The sequence below is a fragment of the Procambarus clarkii genome, chromosome 91 (assembly GCF_040958095.1).
Source record: "Procambarus clarkii isolate CNS0578487 chromosome 91, FALCON_Pclarkii_2.0, whole genome shotgun sequence".
Classification (NCBI taxonomy): domain Eukaryota; kingdom Metazoa; phylum Arthropoda; class Malacostraca; order Decapoda; family Cambaridae; genus Procambarus; species Procambarus clarkii.
Window position 1 is genome coordinate 5,351,460 of NC_091240.1, and position 17,500 is coordinate 5,368,959.

General features: G+C 33.2%; 3 protein-coding genes across 3 annotated transcripts in view; 2 read left to right on the forward strand and 1 right to left on the reverse strand.

Moving 5' to 3' along the window:
• LOC123773959 (zinc finger protein 493) overlaps positions 1 to 17,500 on the forward strand; it is a 177,940-nt gene that overhangs the window by 131,616 nt on the left and 28,824 nt on the right. The window lies entirely within an intron of this gene.
• On the reverse strand, positions 2,080 to 5,805 carry LOC138359468 (zinc finger protein 493-like). Its single transcript, XM_069318680.1, has one exon. It carries the CDS (start codon positions 5,625 to 5,627, stop codon positions 3,327 to 3,329), a length of 2,301 nt encoding a protein of 766 aa, XP_069174781.1. The 5' UTR covers positions 5,628 to 5,805; the 3' UTR covers positions 2,080 to 3,326.
• Positions 11,575 to 16,245, forward strand: LOC138359469 (zinc finger protein 493-like). The gene is given in 2 exon segments (XM_069318681.1): positions 11,575 to 11,810; positions 11,813 to 16,245. Coding segments are annotated over 2 exon segments (2,298 nt in total). The 5' UTR covers positions 11,575 to 11,749; the 3' UTR covers positions 14,050 to 16,245.

Here is a 17,500-nt window from a genome sequence, read left to right on the forward strand (position 1 = left end):
TTCCATATATTCAGATAGATGGGGTAGCAATAGGTTCAGTTCTTGGTCCTTATGCCAATGTGTTCCTGTGTAATATTGAGAAACTTTTTAAAGATACTCATTTCCCCTGAATTTAAGCCTATCTTTTATTATCGATATGTGGCCAATTCTTTTCATATTTTTAACGATTGCTAACATGTGGATAAGTTTGTTCTATACTGTATTTGAGCTCTGAAACATATAAATTTGACTCTTACTTATGAAATTGAGGTAAATTAAAAAAAAAAACATTTCTTGACTCATTAATTACTATACTAGTGGTAAATTTTTTACTTCCATTTACTGTAAGTCTACACACAGGATTAGTTTCTCATTATCTAAGATTCTGCCCTAACCTATTTAATTTGAATTCAGTTAAAACTGTACTAAACTTAGATTTCAATCTTTGTTCTGATTACAAATAATTTGATGTTGAAGTATAATTCTTGCACGCGTTCTTTTAAACTAATGCTTTTCCAAGGAAAGTATTTTACAGAATTTTGAGGAAATTCTTAAATACTAAAATTTTACCTATCGTTAAAATTCCTTCAGATTTCCTTATGTGGGCACTGCTAGTTATCATATTAGAAAGGAACTTCATAATATTCTGTAGACATTCCTATCCACAAATTAGCTTTCAGTTTGTGTTTACCAATAATCATGTTATTAGAAACTAACTCATTACCAACTAATTTTCATCTTCTTGAAATGCTAGATCCTGTTATCTTATTTTCTGTTTTGTACATAATTTTATGTTTATTTGTAAAAAATACTTTTTATTTAGGTTTACTGTCCTTAGATTTTTTAATGGGTACAAATTTACACAAATTTTGTAACTTAATATTGATGATTTACAGTACAGTACAGTATATTCAATTTTGCTGAACAATTATATTCTTCTTTTAGAACAGATGGAGTATATTCTCCAAAATGTTCTTTTGAATAAAATGAAGATGTACATATTTTCTCTGGTACTACTGTACTGTACACGTACTACTGTTCCATACACTTCTGCAGTATAAACAGTACTTACAAGATTATATTAAGCATATTTTTTAAATATTTAAGAGAATTATTCTTATCTTAACCTTGGTTCAGTATGGAAACACTAAGCATTTTATATAATATAAAAATTTTATTAAACAAAAAGAAAATTATACAGGAGTTATAGGGACCCCTGCCTAAAAGATAACAAAGGCATGGTTCCGGAGACCAAATTTAGACAGTGGACATCATTAATTCATGTACATTCTTAACTTTTCTTTTTTACATATTTAAAATAACAAAGCCAAACCAGAAAAAATGTAATTAAACTACAACTGTTTAATAACAGGAGAACAAATAATTACCTTACTACCTGTCGCTAATTTGTTTTTACCTGTTCTAAACCTATTACCGGAACTATGCCACTTACTGTGTCTGTCTATTGTAACTTGAACTGGAATTGCAATATTTATATTCAGGAAAGTCCAAGTATTACATTAATCACAAATAAATGATTTTGGAATTAAACATAATTTATCTTCAACATAATTTAAAATACCAATATTGTCTAGAGTTAAGTACTGGATTGTGGTTTTATGTAAAACAATACCTAACAAATTATTAAAAAATATTTTTTTTTAATTTATGAAAATGCAATTGAGTTATGAGTGTAATGCTTGAATGTCCCTTAATAATGAGTAACTATGTGAATATCTGATATTTGTACACTACCAGCTATCAGTCCATAACTTCCCAATAAGACTACTACCCTTACTTCCTCACATTTAAGTAAATAGACACTACATTATGTGTTAGCAAACCGAGATTTCAACAGGTTCATGAAGCTTTAGAAATTTAAAACTTTTAATTTTGTTTCACTAATATCCACCAAAATCGTTATGGATTCAAAATAGTTAATAATTTACTTTCTTATTATTGTGTGGTCGAACTAGATGCTTCTCCAGCCTCACTTCACCTGTCATTACCTCTTCCATGCTGTGTTGCTAATATATGCACAAATATACTACTTGATTACATAAATCCCTAAGAGTGAAAACTATTACTGATTGATGTAGGAATTAGATTACATTGTAGACAGAACTTGAGGTGCAGAAAAGCTGGAAACTTTTATTTATTTCAAAGATCTCAGAAGATTCTTGTAATGGTAGGGTTACTATTTTTATTTTATTTTATTTTTTTTTTTTTTTTTACAAGTTCAAAATATGATCTGCCTGCCCAAATTCTTCAGTGATCTTCTGCGGCTTAATATATTGTACAGTATTATGATTGCCTTTATCCTAAGAAATAGCATGGGTATATTCAGAATACCAAAAGTTTACTGATAATTTTACTTTCTTTTATAACAAAGAAAGTATACAGAAAGAAACCTAAAGAAAATATTAAACATGCAATGAAAAGGTGTAATGCATTTTCTTTAACCATGTGGGTAAAGGAATACAATTAGCAAAATTCTATCAAAAACTGAATTTTGACTTATAAGCCAAGGCATACTATGTACAGTATAACATCAACCTAACACATTGTGAATAATTTCCTCTGACATGAAGGCCATTCATTTCTTAAATAGCATAGTTAATTTGCACACAACACTGCCTACCATATATAGATTACAGAATCACAGACATATCTTTCTCTATAAATAATGTATTTCAGGCTTATTTGCCTTGGGAGTCACTGTGGCATAAGTGTCTTGGGAAACACTTTGACATGAGTTACCCCTATCTTTCAAAACACTTGAAGGTAAGTTAATGCCTATCATTGTCCTTAGAGGCTGTTATTTGATATGGTATATATATGAGGCCAATCACCACAGGTCAAACCTCATCGAGCAATTGACAGCCTTTTTAGGATCATCTTATTCAGCCTCATGCAAAATGGTACATAATAACCATGGAATCTTTTGAATAAACATTATATTGTATTGTAACTTTAGTAGGATAAACTTGCTGCATTACCTAGTTGGGTGATTTAGACTAACAACAAAATCTTAAAGATGAGTTTCAATCAAGTGGGCTGCATAGTTTATTTTGCATCCAATAACAAAAGATAAACAGATAAATTATAATAAAATTTCTTTCCTGGCTACATCTTATACATAACCACAAACATCCATAAATTTAGCACAAACAAATTTAAATTATTTCTTAAAAAGAGGCCACAGCCAAATCCATAAAAATTCTCAATTGAATTTTACTCTTACTGCTAAAAATTAGTCTAAGATAATTAAATATTTGCATTCCATTGAAAAAGTTCTTTTCAATTTAGCAATTAAGTACTTTTCACAGCTAACAATTGGACTTTGGCTACAAAGACCACAATGTCCGAACATGCTCCCACTGAGCGTAAGCATAAGGAGGTTGATAAGTTTGCTGTAGTAACAATTTTCCATTTTCTTCATATTCAAATGGCTTTTTATCAGTCTGGACTTGTACACTATTAGTTACAGGTGCCTGTATTTGCTCCGGCTGAGGTACTGGTATTGGTACTTGTTTTGGGAATTCTACCTGCTCGAGTGTTCTCCTCTCACTGTGCACAAATCTGTGGCTGTTGAGATGACTTTCGTGTGTGAAGCGTTTATGACAAACTTCACATTCAAACTTTTTCTCTTCACTGTGTACATACCTGTGGCTACTAAGGTAACTTTCATGTGAGAAGCGTTTCCCACAAACATCACAGGCAAACCTTTTCTCTTCACTGTGTACAAAACTATGACTATTTAGATGGCTCTTCTGTGCAAATCTTTTTCCACATTCTTCACACTCGAATCTTTTTTCATCAGTGTGTATAAATATCTGACCATTTACATGACTTTTCTGAGTGAATCTCTTTCCCCATTCTTGACATTCAAGCTTTATTTCTTCGTTATGCATAAACCTATGGCTATTGAGATGAATTTCTTGCATAAATCGTTTTCCACAGATTTCACATTCAAATTTCTTTTCTTCACTATGGACAAAACGATGGCTACTCAGATGACTTTCCTGTGCAAATCGCTTCCTGCACACCTCACATTCGTAGTTTTTTTGTTGGGTATGTACAAATCTGTGACTGTTAAGATGACTGTTTTGCTTAAAACGTTTTGAACAAATATCACATTCAAATTTCTTCTCACTATGTACAAGCATATGGCTGTTCAAGTGACTTATCATGTTGAAACGCTTACCACACAGAACACACTCAAACTTCTTCTCATTGTGAACTAGCATGTGGCTGTTGAGGTGACTTTCCATATTAAATCGTTTGCCACATAACAAGCATTCATACTTCCTCTCCTCACTGTGCACCAACATATGGCTATTAAGATGGCTTTCCATTAAAAAATGTTTACCACATACTTCACACTCGAAGTTCTTTTCACTACTATGCATGACCATATGACTGTTCAAGTGGATTTCCATGTAAAAACGTTTTCCACATAAATTGCATTCAAATTTTTTTTCGTTATGGACGAGCATATGGCTATTGAGATGACTTTCCATACTGAACCGCTTTCCACACAACAAGCACTCAAATTTCTTTTCACTGTTATGAACAAGCATGTGGCTATTCAAGTGACTTTCCATATTGAACCGTTTATCACACAGAGTACATTCAAATTTCTTCTCTTCACTGTGAACTAGCATGTGACTATTGAGATGATTTTCCATATGAAAGCGTTTACCACACAATACGCACTCAAATCTCTTCTCTTCACTGTGCACAAGCATATGGCTATTCAAGTGATTTTCCATGTTAAATCTTTTGCTACACAATGTACATTCAAATTTCTTGTCTGTACTATGTTTCAGCATGTGACTGTTCAAGTGACTTTTCTGACCGTACCTTTTATGACACTTTCCACACTCGTACTTTTTCTCCTGATTGTGTACTAGCATGTGACTGTTAAGGTGATTTTCCATTGAAAACCTCTTATCACAAACCTTGCATTCAAACTTCTTTTCAGTAATGTGCACTAGCATATGACTATTTAGGTAGTTTTCCATAGCAAATCGTTTCCCACAAACTTGACATTCAAATTTTTTCTCTCTGTTGTGCTCATGCATATGGCCATTAAGATGGCTTTCCATAGTGAAGCGCTTTCCACATATTACACATTCAAAGTTTTTCTCCTTACTGTGCCAGAGCATGTGACTTGTGAGATGACTTTTTTGCGCAAAGCTTTTGCTACACCGATCACAATCGTATGGCTTCTCATCATTTACAACAATAATTTCTTTGACTGATTCCTTAGTTTTCGGAGGAAGAAAATTCTCAGTCTCTGTACTTTTATTTACAGAGCAAGTTCCCAACTCTGTACTTTTCTGGGTAGCAAAATTTTCCAATTCTGTATTTTTCTGGGTATCAAAATTTCCTGACTCTGTATTACTTGGAGCCTGAAAAGTTCCAGTCTGTGCACTTGACTGTGTACTTTTCTGGGCATGAAAGTTTCTAAATTCTGCACTTTTCTGAGCATGAAAGTTTCCCAACTCTGTATTTTTCTGAATATGAAAATTTCCATAAAAAGGTGCACCTGAATGAACAAGGGTCTGCTGTCCCACCACTGTACCTGCTGGATTCACACTATGATATTTTCCTGGATATGGAATGTGTAATCCTTCCATCATGCAGATGGGAACTTCAAAACGTTATTTTTGGTTTTCTTCCTGCCATTCCTATTTCAGCTCATTGTGAATGTCGATTATCAATCATCTTGTTGTCTTCACCTTAGATGTTCAACTTCAGTTTGAACTCGTGATGCTACATCAGTAATCTTGTGTCTGAAACAAATGGTTTTTGTTAGCTGATAATATCAATACAGCAAACAATGGATTTTCTCAATGTATATATAATACTAAAACTAAAAATTATATTTACAGTTTACAGATCAGTTCTATATACTGTACATGATATCAGGTTAGAAATAACATTTTATGAAATAATAAGTCATCTAACAGCCCAGCCATTGGGTGAAAAAATATGAATATTAAATAAGGATACATATGCAGATTTCAAGGGACTTAAAAAAAAATGATCCAATTGTGAAAATGTCTCCCAATGAACTTACAAAACTGTCCTCATTTAATATTATTGGAAAGAATTTATATTATTATAATAATGTACTTTTTAAAAGATATCACTTCAACATTTACAAAGCACACCAACAAAATAGTGAAAAGGAAATTGCATTTTAAGGATTAGCATTGTTTGTGAAGGTCTAATAGTGTAAATGGGTTTGTTATAAATTTTCATACAAATATGTATTGTATGAAATGACTTTTAGATCTGAACGACATGTTTTGGGGAGAGCAAAAAGTGGCTTAATATAATAATTAAGTAGATTATAGGGGTTTTCTTCCTTTATATTTTGGCTCTAATCAAACTAAAGACCCCACTTGAGAGGCCCTCTAATGCACGGGTAGTTAGAAACTTAGCAACACCATAATATCTCATTCCCAATGAGGTATACTGCACCCCCTGCATCCCAAACTATCTACTGGAGCCCCTCATTCTTGATGTGTGTTATCAACTACACTCCAATGGTAGAACTATCAAACTACTGTATTATCTGAAAATTAAATCATGAAAATATATTTTGCAAATTTGATATATATATATATGAGTATAAATTGTATTTAAACAAAAAATTTATATGACTGGAATTTGGAAATCAATATAATGAGAGAATCCATGTTTAATTGTATGAAACAGTTTAAAGATAATGATCAAGGTACATAATATTTTCAAAGTTTGATCAACTAGAACAATAAAAGCAGTCTTTATTTTTTAATTTTAGGAAGTTATAATTGTTTTTATTTTTAGGAAATTATAGCAGCTACAAAAATGATAAATATTTGTGTCAAATTAACATCTCACCACGATACATCATCATCATCTTGCACTGAGCAGTTCCTATGACATTTTCTCTTCCCCAAATCCCTCAAAGGTACCTTTACAATTTCAAAAATGTTTTAAATGTACAAGTGTGACTGATATGAACCAGCCAGCAGTTACAAAATGACAAACTTGTACAGTATCAAGGAATATGCTTCAACTGTAATATTGTTGCTACATAATGTACGGGTACAAAAATTCAAGCACTGTATTGTTTAATATACTGCTTTATACAAGTGCATATTGTCACTTCGTAGAAGACTCGAGAATATTTTTTATTTTCTTAGCATTTGCTAGGAAGCTCTGCTACTGTATTTAAAGATGACTAGCCAATTCAAGATAAAAGTCTTGAGTGACTAAGACATTGCACTAGGTAATTAGGTAATTACAGCAATTAATATATACACTGTATTCCTTGTTAACCCTTCAGTACAATACGTCAAGACTGAGAACATTTCTGCAATGAAGGAAATATAAAAACTCAATATAGCTTGAGCACTGTGTAGGTTTATAATGTTTTTTTAGTCGTAAGAAATAGTTACAGTACATCATATTGTGGAGTCTACTATAAGCAAAACCAGTGGCCAGGCATGACAGAAGAATTATCAACAACAAACATCAGCTAATTAGGAAGTTACAGTATGTATACAGCATAGTATACTAGTTGTAATACAGTAAATGTTACAAGCATGACACATTAATTATCAGGTAACTAAAATAAAAATGGCTGATATAATGAATGAAAAACATAAAATTAAGTACCTGATAAGGAAATCACACATTTGTATTTGTACATACAGTACAGTATACAGTACAAGGAGCAGCACAATTAACCCTTTCTCTGTGTGAATTGTAATAACTCCATAACAATATCAATTAGAAAACTTAAGACCTCATAAAGGGTGTTTCAGTGAGTGTTTCATCCTGTCACAGGATCTTATCACCCAGAAAAAAGGCAGTCGAGCTCCTAGAAGTGGACAAATATCCTTGAAAAATTTTCATAAGAATAGCCGTGCTATAAACAAAATGTTGTCCCAGAACTCGTCTTTATATATATACTGTACTGTATAATATAGTCATTGAGTAAAATTTTATGTTAATGTACAAATTATCAACACACACACACACATTATATATATATTTAATCACTAAGAACTCTTATTTGACCTGGCCAGGATTCGAACCCATGCTGTCCAGGATCACCCCTAAACGTACACAGTACCGTGACCACCGCACCAATGATCGTCTATAGACGATCATTGGATAGAATATCATTGGTGCAGTGGTCACAGTACAGTGTACATTTTGGGGTGATCCTGGACGGCATGGGTTCGAATCCTGGCCGGACATATATATATGAATGAAAACTCCACACCCCAGAAGTGACTCGAACCCGGACCGCCAGGAGCATATAACAACTGGTGTGCACGGTGCCTTAAACCACTAAACCATCAGTGACCGTACAAAAAGTGGTGATAGCCGAGGCCATTTGAACCACCACCCCGACGGCACTTTGATGGTAATCTTGAGCATAGCTTTTCATCAATTCACCTCATTTTTATGGGGCCATGTGAGCAACACAAATGCGAACAAGCTTGAATGGTCCCCAAGCATATATGCAAGGAAAACTCCACACCCCATTAGTGACTCGAACCCGGACCGCCAGGAGCACATTGCCACTGGTGTACACGATGCCTTAAACCACTCGACCATCAGTGACCGTACAAAAAGTGGTGATAGCCGAGGCTATTTGAACCACCAACCCGACGGCACTTTGATGGTAATCTTAGGCATAGCTTTTCATCGAATCACCTCATTTTTATGGGGCCACGTGAGCAACACAAATGCGATCGGTCACGTACGATCGTATTTGTACGGTCACTGATGGTCGAGTGGTTTAAGGCACCATGTACACCAGTTGCAATGTGCTCATGCGGTCCAGGTCAAGTCACTGGGGTGTGGAGTTTTCCTTGCATATATTGCTTGGGGACCATTCAAGCTTGTTCGCATTTGTGTTGCTCACATGGCCCCATAAAAATGAGGTGAATTGATGAAAAGCTATGCTCAAGATTACCATCAAGTGCCGTCGGGGTGGTGGTTCAAATGGCCTCGGCTATCACCACTTTTGTACGGTCACTGATGGTTTAGTGTTTAAGGCACCGTGCACACCAGTTGTTATATGCTCCTGGCGGTCCGGGTTCGAGTCACTTCTGGGGTGTGGAGTTTTCATTCATATATATATGTCGGCCAGGATTCGAACCCATGCCGTCCAGGATCACCCCAAAATGTACACTGTACTGTGACCACTGCACCAATGATATTCTATCCAATGATCGTCTATAGACGATCATTGGTGCGGTGGTCACGGTACTGTGTACGTTTAGGGGTGATCCTGGACAGCATGGGTTCGAATCCTGGCCAGGTCAAATAAGAGTTCTTAGTGATTAAATATATATATAATGTGTGTGTGTGTGTTGATAATTTGTACATTAACATAAAATTTTACTCAATGACTATATTATACAGTACAGTATATATATAAAGACGAGTTCTGGGACAACATTTTGTTTAAGCACGGCTATTCTTATGAAAATTTTTCAAGGATATTTGTCCACTTCTAGGAGCTCGACTGCCTTTTTTCTGGGTGATAAGATCCTGTGACAGGATGAAACACTCACTGAAACACCCTTTATGAGGTCTTAAGTTTTCTAATTGATATTGTTATGGAGTTATTACAATTCACACAGAGAAAGGGTTAATTGTGCTGCTCCTTGTACTGTATACTGTACTGTATGTACAAATACAAATGTGTGATTTCCTTATCAGGTACTTAATTTTATGTTTTTCATTCATTATATCAGCCATTTTTATTTTAGTTACCTGATAATTATGTGTCATGCTTGTAACATTTACTGTATTACAACTAGTATACTATGCTGTATACATACTGTAACTTCCTAATTAGCTGATGTTTGTTGTTGATAATTCTTCTGTCATGCCTGGCCACTGGTTTTGCTTATAGTAGACTCCACAATATGATGTACTGTAACTATTCTTACGACTAAAAAAACATTATAAACCTACACAGTGCTCAAGCTATATTGAGTTTTTATATTTCCTTCATTGCAGAAATGTTCTCAGTCTTGACGTATTGTACTGAAGGGTTAACAAGGAATACAGTGTATATATTAATTGCTGTAATTACCTAATTACCTAGTGCAATGTCTTAGTCACTCAAGACTTTTATCTTGAATTGGCTAGTCATCTTTAAATACAGTAGCAGAGCTTCCTAGCAAATGCTAAGAAAATAAAAATATTCTCGAGTCTTCTACGAAGTGACAATATGCACTTGTATAAAGCAGTATATTAAACAATACAGTGCTTGAATTTTTGTACCCAGTACATTATGTAGCAACAATATTACAGTTGAAGCATATTCCTTGATACTGTACAAGTTTGTCATTTTGTAACTGCTGGCTGGTTCATATCAGTCACACTTGTACATTTAAAACATTTTTGAAATTGTAAAGGTACCTTTGAGGGATTTGGGGAAGAGAAAATGTCATAGGAACTGCTCAGTGCAAGATGATGATGATGTATCGTGGTGAGATGTTAATTTGACACAAATATTTATCATTTTTGTAGCTGCTATAATTTCCTAAAAATAAAAACAATTATAACTTCCTAAAATTAAAAAATAAAGACTGCTTTTATTGTTCTAGTTGATCAAACTTTGAAAATATTATGTACCTTGATCATTATCTTTAAACTGTTTCATACAATTAAACATGGATTCTCTCATTATATTGATTTCCAAATTCCAGTCATATAAATTTTTTGTTTAAATACAATTTATACTCATAATATATATATATCAAATTTGCAAAATATATTTTCATGATTTAATTTTCAGATAATACAGTAGTTTGATAGTTCTACCATTGGAGTGTAGTTGATAACACACATCAAGAATGAGGGGCTCCAGTAGATAGTTTGGGATGCAGGGGGTGCAGTATACCTCATTGGGAATGAGATATTATGGTGTTGCTAAGTTTCTAACTACCCGTGCATTAGAGGGCCTCTCAAGTGGGGTCTTTAGTTTGATTAGAGCCAAAAATATAAAGGAAGAAAACCCCTATAATCTACTTAATTATTATATTAAGCCACTTTTTGCTCTCCCCAAAACATGTCGTTCAGATCTAAAAGTCATTTCATACAATACATATTTGTATGAAAATTTATAACAAACCCATTTACACTATTAGACCTTCACAAACAATGCTAATCCTTAAAATGCAATTTCCTTTTCACTATTTTGTTGGTGTGCTTTGTAAATGTTGAAGTGATATCTTTTAAAAAGTACATTATTATAATAATATAAATTCTTTCCAATAATATTAAATGAGGACAGTTTTGTAAGTTCATTGGGAGACATTTTCACAATTGGATCATTTTTTTTTAAGTCCCTTGAAATCTGCATATGTATCCTTATTTAATATTCATATTTTTTCACCCAATGGCTGGGCTGTTAGATGACTTATTATTTCATAAAATGTTATTTCTAACCTGATATCATGTACAGTATATAGAACTGATCTGTAAACTGTAAATATAATTTTTAGTTTTAGTATTATATATACATTGAGAAAATCCATTGTTTGCTGTATTGATATTATCAGCTAACAAAAACCATTTGTTTCAGACACAAGATTACTGATGTAGCATCACGAGTTCAAACTGAAGTTGAACATCTAAGGTGAAGACAACAAGATGATTGATAATCGACATTCACAATGAGCTGAAATAGGAATGGCAGGAAGAAAACCAAAAATAACGTTTTGAAGTTCCCATCTGCATGATGGAAGGATTACACATTCCATATCCAGGAAAATATCATAGTGTGAATCCAGCAGGTACAGTGTGGGACAGCAGACCCTTGTTCATTCAGGTGCACCTTTTTATGGAAATTTTCATATTCAGAAAAATACAGAGTTGGGAAACTTTCATGCTCAGAAAAGTGCAGAATTTAGAAACTTTCATGCCCAGAAAAGTACACAGTCAAGTGCACAGACTGGAACTTTTCAGGCTCCAAGTAATACAGAGTCAGGAAATTTTGATACCCAGAAAAATACAGAATTGGAAAATTTTGCTACCCAGAAAAGTACAGAGTTGGGAACTTGCTCTGTAAATAAAAGTACAGAGACTGAGAATTTTCTTCCTCCGAAAACTAAGGAATCAGTCAAAGAAATTATTGTTGTAAATGATGAGAAGCCATACGATTGTGATCGGTGTAGCAAAAGCTTTGCGCAAAAAAGTCATCTCACAAGTCACATGCTCTGGCACAGTAAGGAGAAAAACTTTGAATGTGTAATATGTGGAAAGCGCTTCACTATGGAAAGCCATCTTAATGGCCATATGCATGAGCACAACAGAGAGAAAAAATTTGAATGTCAAGTTTGTGGGAAACGATTTGCTATGGAAAACTACCTAAATAGTCATATGCTAGTGCACATTACTGAAAAGAAGTTTGAATGCAAGGTTTGTGATAAGAGGTTTTCAATGGAAAATCACCTTAACAGTCACATGCTAGTACACAATCAGGAGAAAAAGTACGAGTGTGGAAAGTGTCATAAAAGGTACGGTCAGAAAAGTCACTTGAACAGTCACATGCTGAAACATAGTACAGACAAGAAATTTGAATGTACATTGTGTAGCAAAAGATTTAACATGGAAAATCACTTGAATAGCCATATGCTTGTGCACAGTGAAGAGAAGAGATTTGAGTGCGTATTGTGTGGTAAACGCTTTCATATGGAAAATCATCTCAATAGTCACATGCTAGTTCACAGTGAAGAGAAGAAATTTGAATGTACTCTGTGTGATAAACGGTTCAATATGGAAAGTCACTTGAATAGCCACATGCTTGTTCATAACAGTGAAAAGAAATTTGAGTGCTTGTTGTGTGGAAAGCGGTTCAGTATGGAAAGTCATCTCAATAGCCATATGCTCGTCCATAACGAAAAAAAATTTGAATGCAATTTATGTGGAAAACGTTTTTACATGGAAATCCACTTGAACAGTCATATGGTCATGCATAGTAGTGAAAAGAACTTCGAGTGTGAAGTATGTGGTAAACATTTTTTAATGGAAAGCCATCTTAATAGCCATATGTTGGTGCACAGTGAGGAGAGGAAGTATGAATGCTTGTTATGTGGCAAACGATTTAATATGGAAAGTCACCTCAACAGCCACATGCTAGTTCACAATGAGAAGAAGTTTGAGTGTGTTCTGTGTGGTAAGCGTTTCAACATGATAAGTCACTTGAACAGCCATATGCTTGTACATAGTGAGAAGAAATTTGAATGTGATATTTGTTCAAAACGTTTTAAGCAAAACAGTCATCTTAACAGTCACAGATTTGTACATACCCAACAAAAAAACTACGAATGTGAGGTGTGCAGGAAGCGATTTGCACAGGAAAGTCATCTGAGTAGCCATCGTTTTGTCCATAGTGAAGAAAAGAAATTTGAATGTGAAATCTGTGGAAAACGATTTATGCAAGAAATTCATCTCAATAGCCATAGGTTTATGCATAACGAAGAAATAAAGCTTGAATGTCAAGAATGGGGAAAGAGATTCACTCAGAAAAGTCATGTAAATGGTCAGATATTTATACACACTGATGAAAAAAGATTCGAGTGTGAAGAATGTGGAAAAAGATTTGCACAGAAGAGCCATCTAAATAGTCATAGTTTTGTACACAGTGAAGAGAAAAGGTTTGCCTGTGATGTTTGTGGGAAACGCTTCTCACATGAAAGTTACCTTAGTAGCCACAGGTATGTACACAGTGAAGAGAAAAAGTTTGAATGTGAAGTTTGTCATAAACGCTTCACACACGAAAGTCATCTCAACAGCCACAGATTTGTGCACAGTGAGAGGAGAACACTCGAGCAGGTAGAATTCCCAAAACAAGTACCAATACCAGTACCTCAGCCGGAGCAAATACAGGCACCTGTAACTAATAGTGTACAAGTCCAGACTGATAAAAAGCCATTTGAATATGAAGAAAATGGAAAATTGTTACTACAGCAAACTTATCAACCTCCTTATGCTTACGCTCAGTGGGAGCATGTTCGGACATTGTGGTCTTTGTAGCCAAAGTCCAATTGTTAGCTGTGAAAAGTACTTAATTGCTAAATTGAAAAGAACTTTTTCAATGGAATGCAAATATTTAATTATCTTAGACTAATTTTTAGCAGTAAGATAAAATTCAATTGAGAATTTTTATGGATTTGGCTGTGGCCTCTTTTTAAGAAATAATTTAAATTTGTTTGTGCTAAATTTATGGATGTTTGTGGTTATGTATAAGATGTAGCCAGGAAAGAAATTTTATTATAATTTATCTGTTTATCTTTTGTTATTGGATGCAAAATAAACTATGCAGCCCACTTGATTGAAACTCATCTTTAAGAATTTTGTTGTTAGTCTAAATCACCCAACTAGGTAATGCAGCAAGTTTATCCTACTAAAGTTACAATACAATATAATGTTTATTCAAAAGATTCCATGGTTATTATGTACCATTTTGCATGAGGCTGAATAAGATGATCCTAAAAAGGCTGTCAATTGCTCGATGAGGTTTGACCTGTGGTGATTGGCCTCATATATATACCATATCAAATAACAGCCTCTAAGGACAATGATAGGCATTAACTTACCTTCAAGTGTTTTGAAAGATAGGGGTAACTCATGTCAAAGTGTTTCCCAAGACACTTATGCCACAGTGACTCCCAAGGCAAATAAGCCTGAAATACATTATTTATAGAGAAAGATATGTCTGTGATTCTGTAATCTATATATGGTAGGCAGTGTTGTGTGCAAATTAACTATGCTATTTAAGAAATGAATGGCCTTCATGTCAGAGGAAATTATTCACAATGTGTTAGGTTGATGTTATACTGTACATAGTATGCCTTGGCTTATAAGTCAAAATTCAGTTTTTGATAGAATTTTGCTAATTGTATTCCTTTACCCACATGGTTAAAGAAAATGCATTACACCTTTTCATTGCATGTTTAATATTTTCTTTAGGTTTCTTTCTGTATACTTTCTTTGTTATAAAAGAAAGTAAAATTATCAGTAAACTTTTGGTATTCTGAATATACCCATGCTATTTCTTAGGATAAAGGCAATCATAATACTGTACAATATATTAAGCCGCAGAAGATCACTGAAGAATTTGGGCAGGCAGATCATATTTTGAACTTGTAAAAAAAAAAAAAAAAATAAAATAAAATAAAAATAGTAACCCTACCATTACAAGAATCTTCTGAGATCTTTGAAATAAATAAAAGTTTCCAGCTTTTCTGCACCTCAAGTTCTGTCTACAATGTAATCTAATTCCTACATCAATCAGTAATAGTTTTCACTCTTAGGGATTTATGTAATCAAGTAGTATATTTGTGCATATATTAGCAACACAGCATGGAAGAGGTAATGACAGGTGAAGTGAGGCTGGAGAAGCATCTAGTTCGACCACACAATAATAAGAAAGTAAATTATTAACTATTTTGAATCCATAACGATTTTGGTGGATATTAGTGAAACAAAATTAAAAGTTTTAAAATTTCTAAAGCTTCATGAACCTGTTGAAATCTCGGTTTGCTAACACATAATGTAGTGTCTATTTACTTAAATGTGAGGAAGTAAGGGTAGTAGTCTTATTGGGAAGTTATGGACTGATAGCTGGTAGTGTACAAATATCAGATATTCACATAGTTACTCATTATTAAGGGACATTCAAGCATTACACTCATAACTCAATTGCATTTTCATAAAATTAAAAAAAAATATTTTTTAATAATTTGTTAGGTATTGTTTTACATAAAACCACAATCCAGTACTTAACTCTAGACAATATTGGTATTTTAAATTATGTTAAGATAAATTATGTTTAATTCCAAAATCATTTATTTGTGATTAATGTAATACTTGGACTTTCCTGAATATAAATATTGCAATTCCAGTTCAAGTTACAATAGACAGACACAGTAAGTGGCATAGTTCCGGTAATAGGTTTAGAACAGGTAAAAACAAATTAGCGACAGGTAGTAAGGTAATTATTTGTTCTCCTGTTATTAAACAGTTGTAGTTTAATTACATTTTTTCTGGTTTGGCTTTGTTATTTTAAATATGTAAAAAAAGAAAAGTTAAGAATGTACATGAATTAATGATGTCCACTGTCTAAATTTGGTCTCCGGAACCATGCCTTTGTTATCTTTTAGGCAGGGGTCCCTATAACTCCTGTATAATTTTCTTTTTGTTTAATAAAATTTTTATATTATATAAAATGCTTAGTGTTTCCATACTGAACCAAGGTTAAGATAAGAATAATTCTCTTAAATATTTAAAAAATATGCTTAATATAATCTTGTAAGTACTGTTTATACTGCAGAAGTGTATGGAACAGTAGTACGTGTACAGTACAGTAGTACCAGAGAAAATATGTACATCTTCATTTTATTCAAAGAACATTTTGGAGAATATACTCCATCTGTTCTAAAAGAAGAATATAATTGTTCAGCAAAATTGAATATACTGTACTGTACTGTAAATCATCAATATTAAGTTACAAAATTTGTGTAAATTTGTACCCATTAAAAAATCTAAGGACAGTAAACCTAAATAAAAAGTATTTTTTACAAATAAACATAAAATTATGTACAAAACAGAAAATAAGATAACAGGATCTAGCATTTCAAGAAGATGAAAATTAGTTGGTAATGAGTTAGTTTCTAATAACATGATTATTGGTAAACACAAACTGAAAGCTAATTTGTGGATAGGAATGTCTACAGAATATTATGAAGTTCCTTTCTAATATGATAACTAGCAGTGCCCACATAAGGAAATCTGAAGGAATTTTAACGATAGGTAAAATTTTAGTATTTAAGAATTTCCTCAAAATTCTGTAAAATACTTTCCTTGGAAAAGCATTAGTTTAAAAGAACGCGTGCAAGAATTATACTTCAACATCAAATTATTTGTAATCAGAACAAAGATTGAAATCTAAGTTTAGTACAGTTTTAACTGAATTCAAATTAAATAGGTTAGGGCAGAATCTTAGATAATGAGAAACTAATCCTGTGTGTAGACTTACAGTAAATGGAAGTAAAAAATTTACCACTAGTATAGTAATTAATGAGTCAAGAAATGCTATTTTTTTTAATTTACCTCAATTTCATAAGTAAGAGTCAAATTTATATGTTTCAGAGCTCAAATACAGTATAGAACAAACTTATCCACATGTTAGCAATCGTTAAAAATATGAAAAGAATTGGCCACATATCGATAATAAAAGATAGGCTTAAATTCAGGGGAAATGAGTATCTTTAAAAAGTTTCTCAATATTACACAGGAACACATTGGCATAAGGACCAAGAACTGAACCTATTGCTACCCCATCTATCTGAATATATGGAAATTTCACTGTTCTGACTTCAAATTCTCATCGACTAAATCCCACATCTTGGAATCTATCTGTTCAGTATTATGAAAATCAGACCATGTTGAATAATTCTGTCTTCAAATAAACTGGTCACCCATC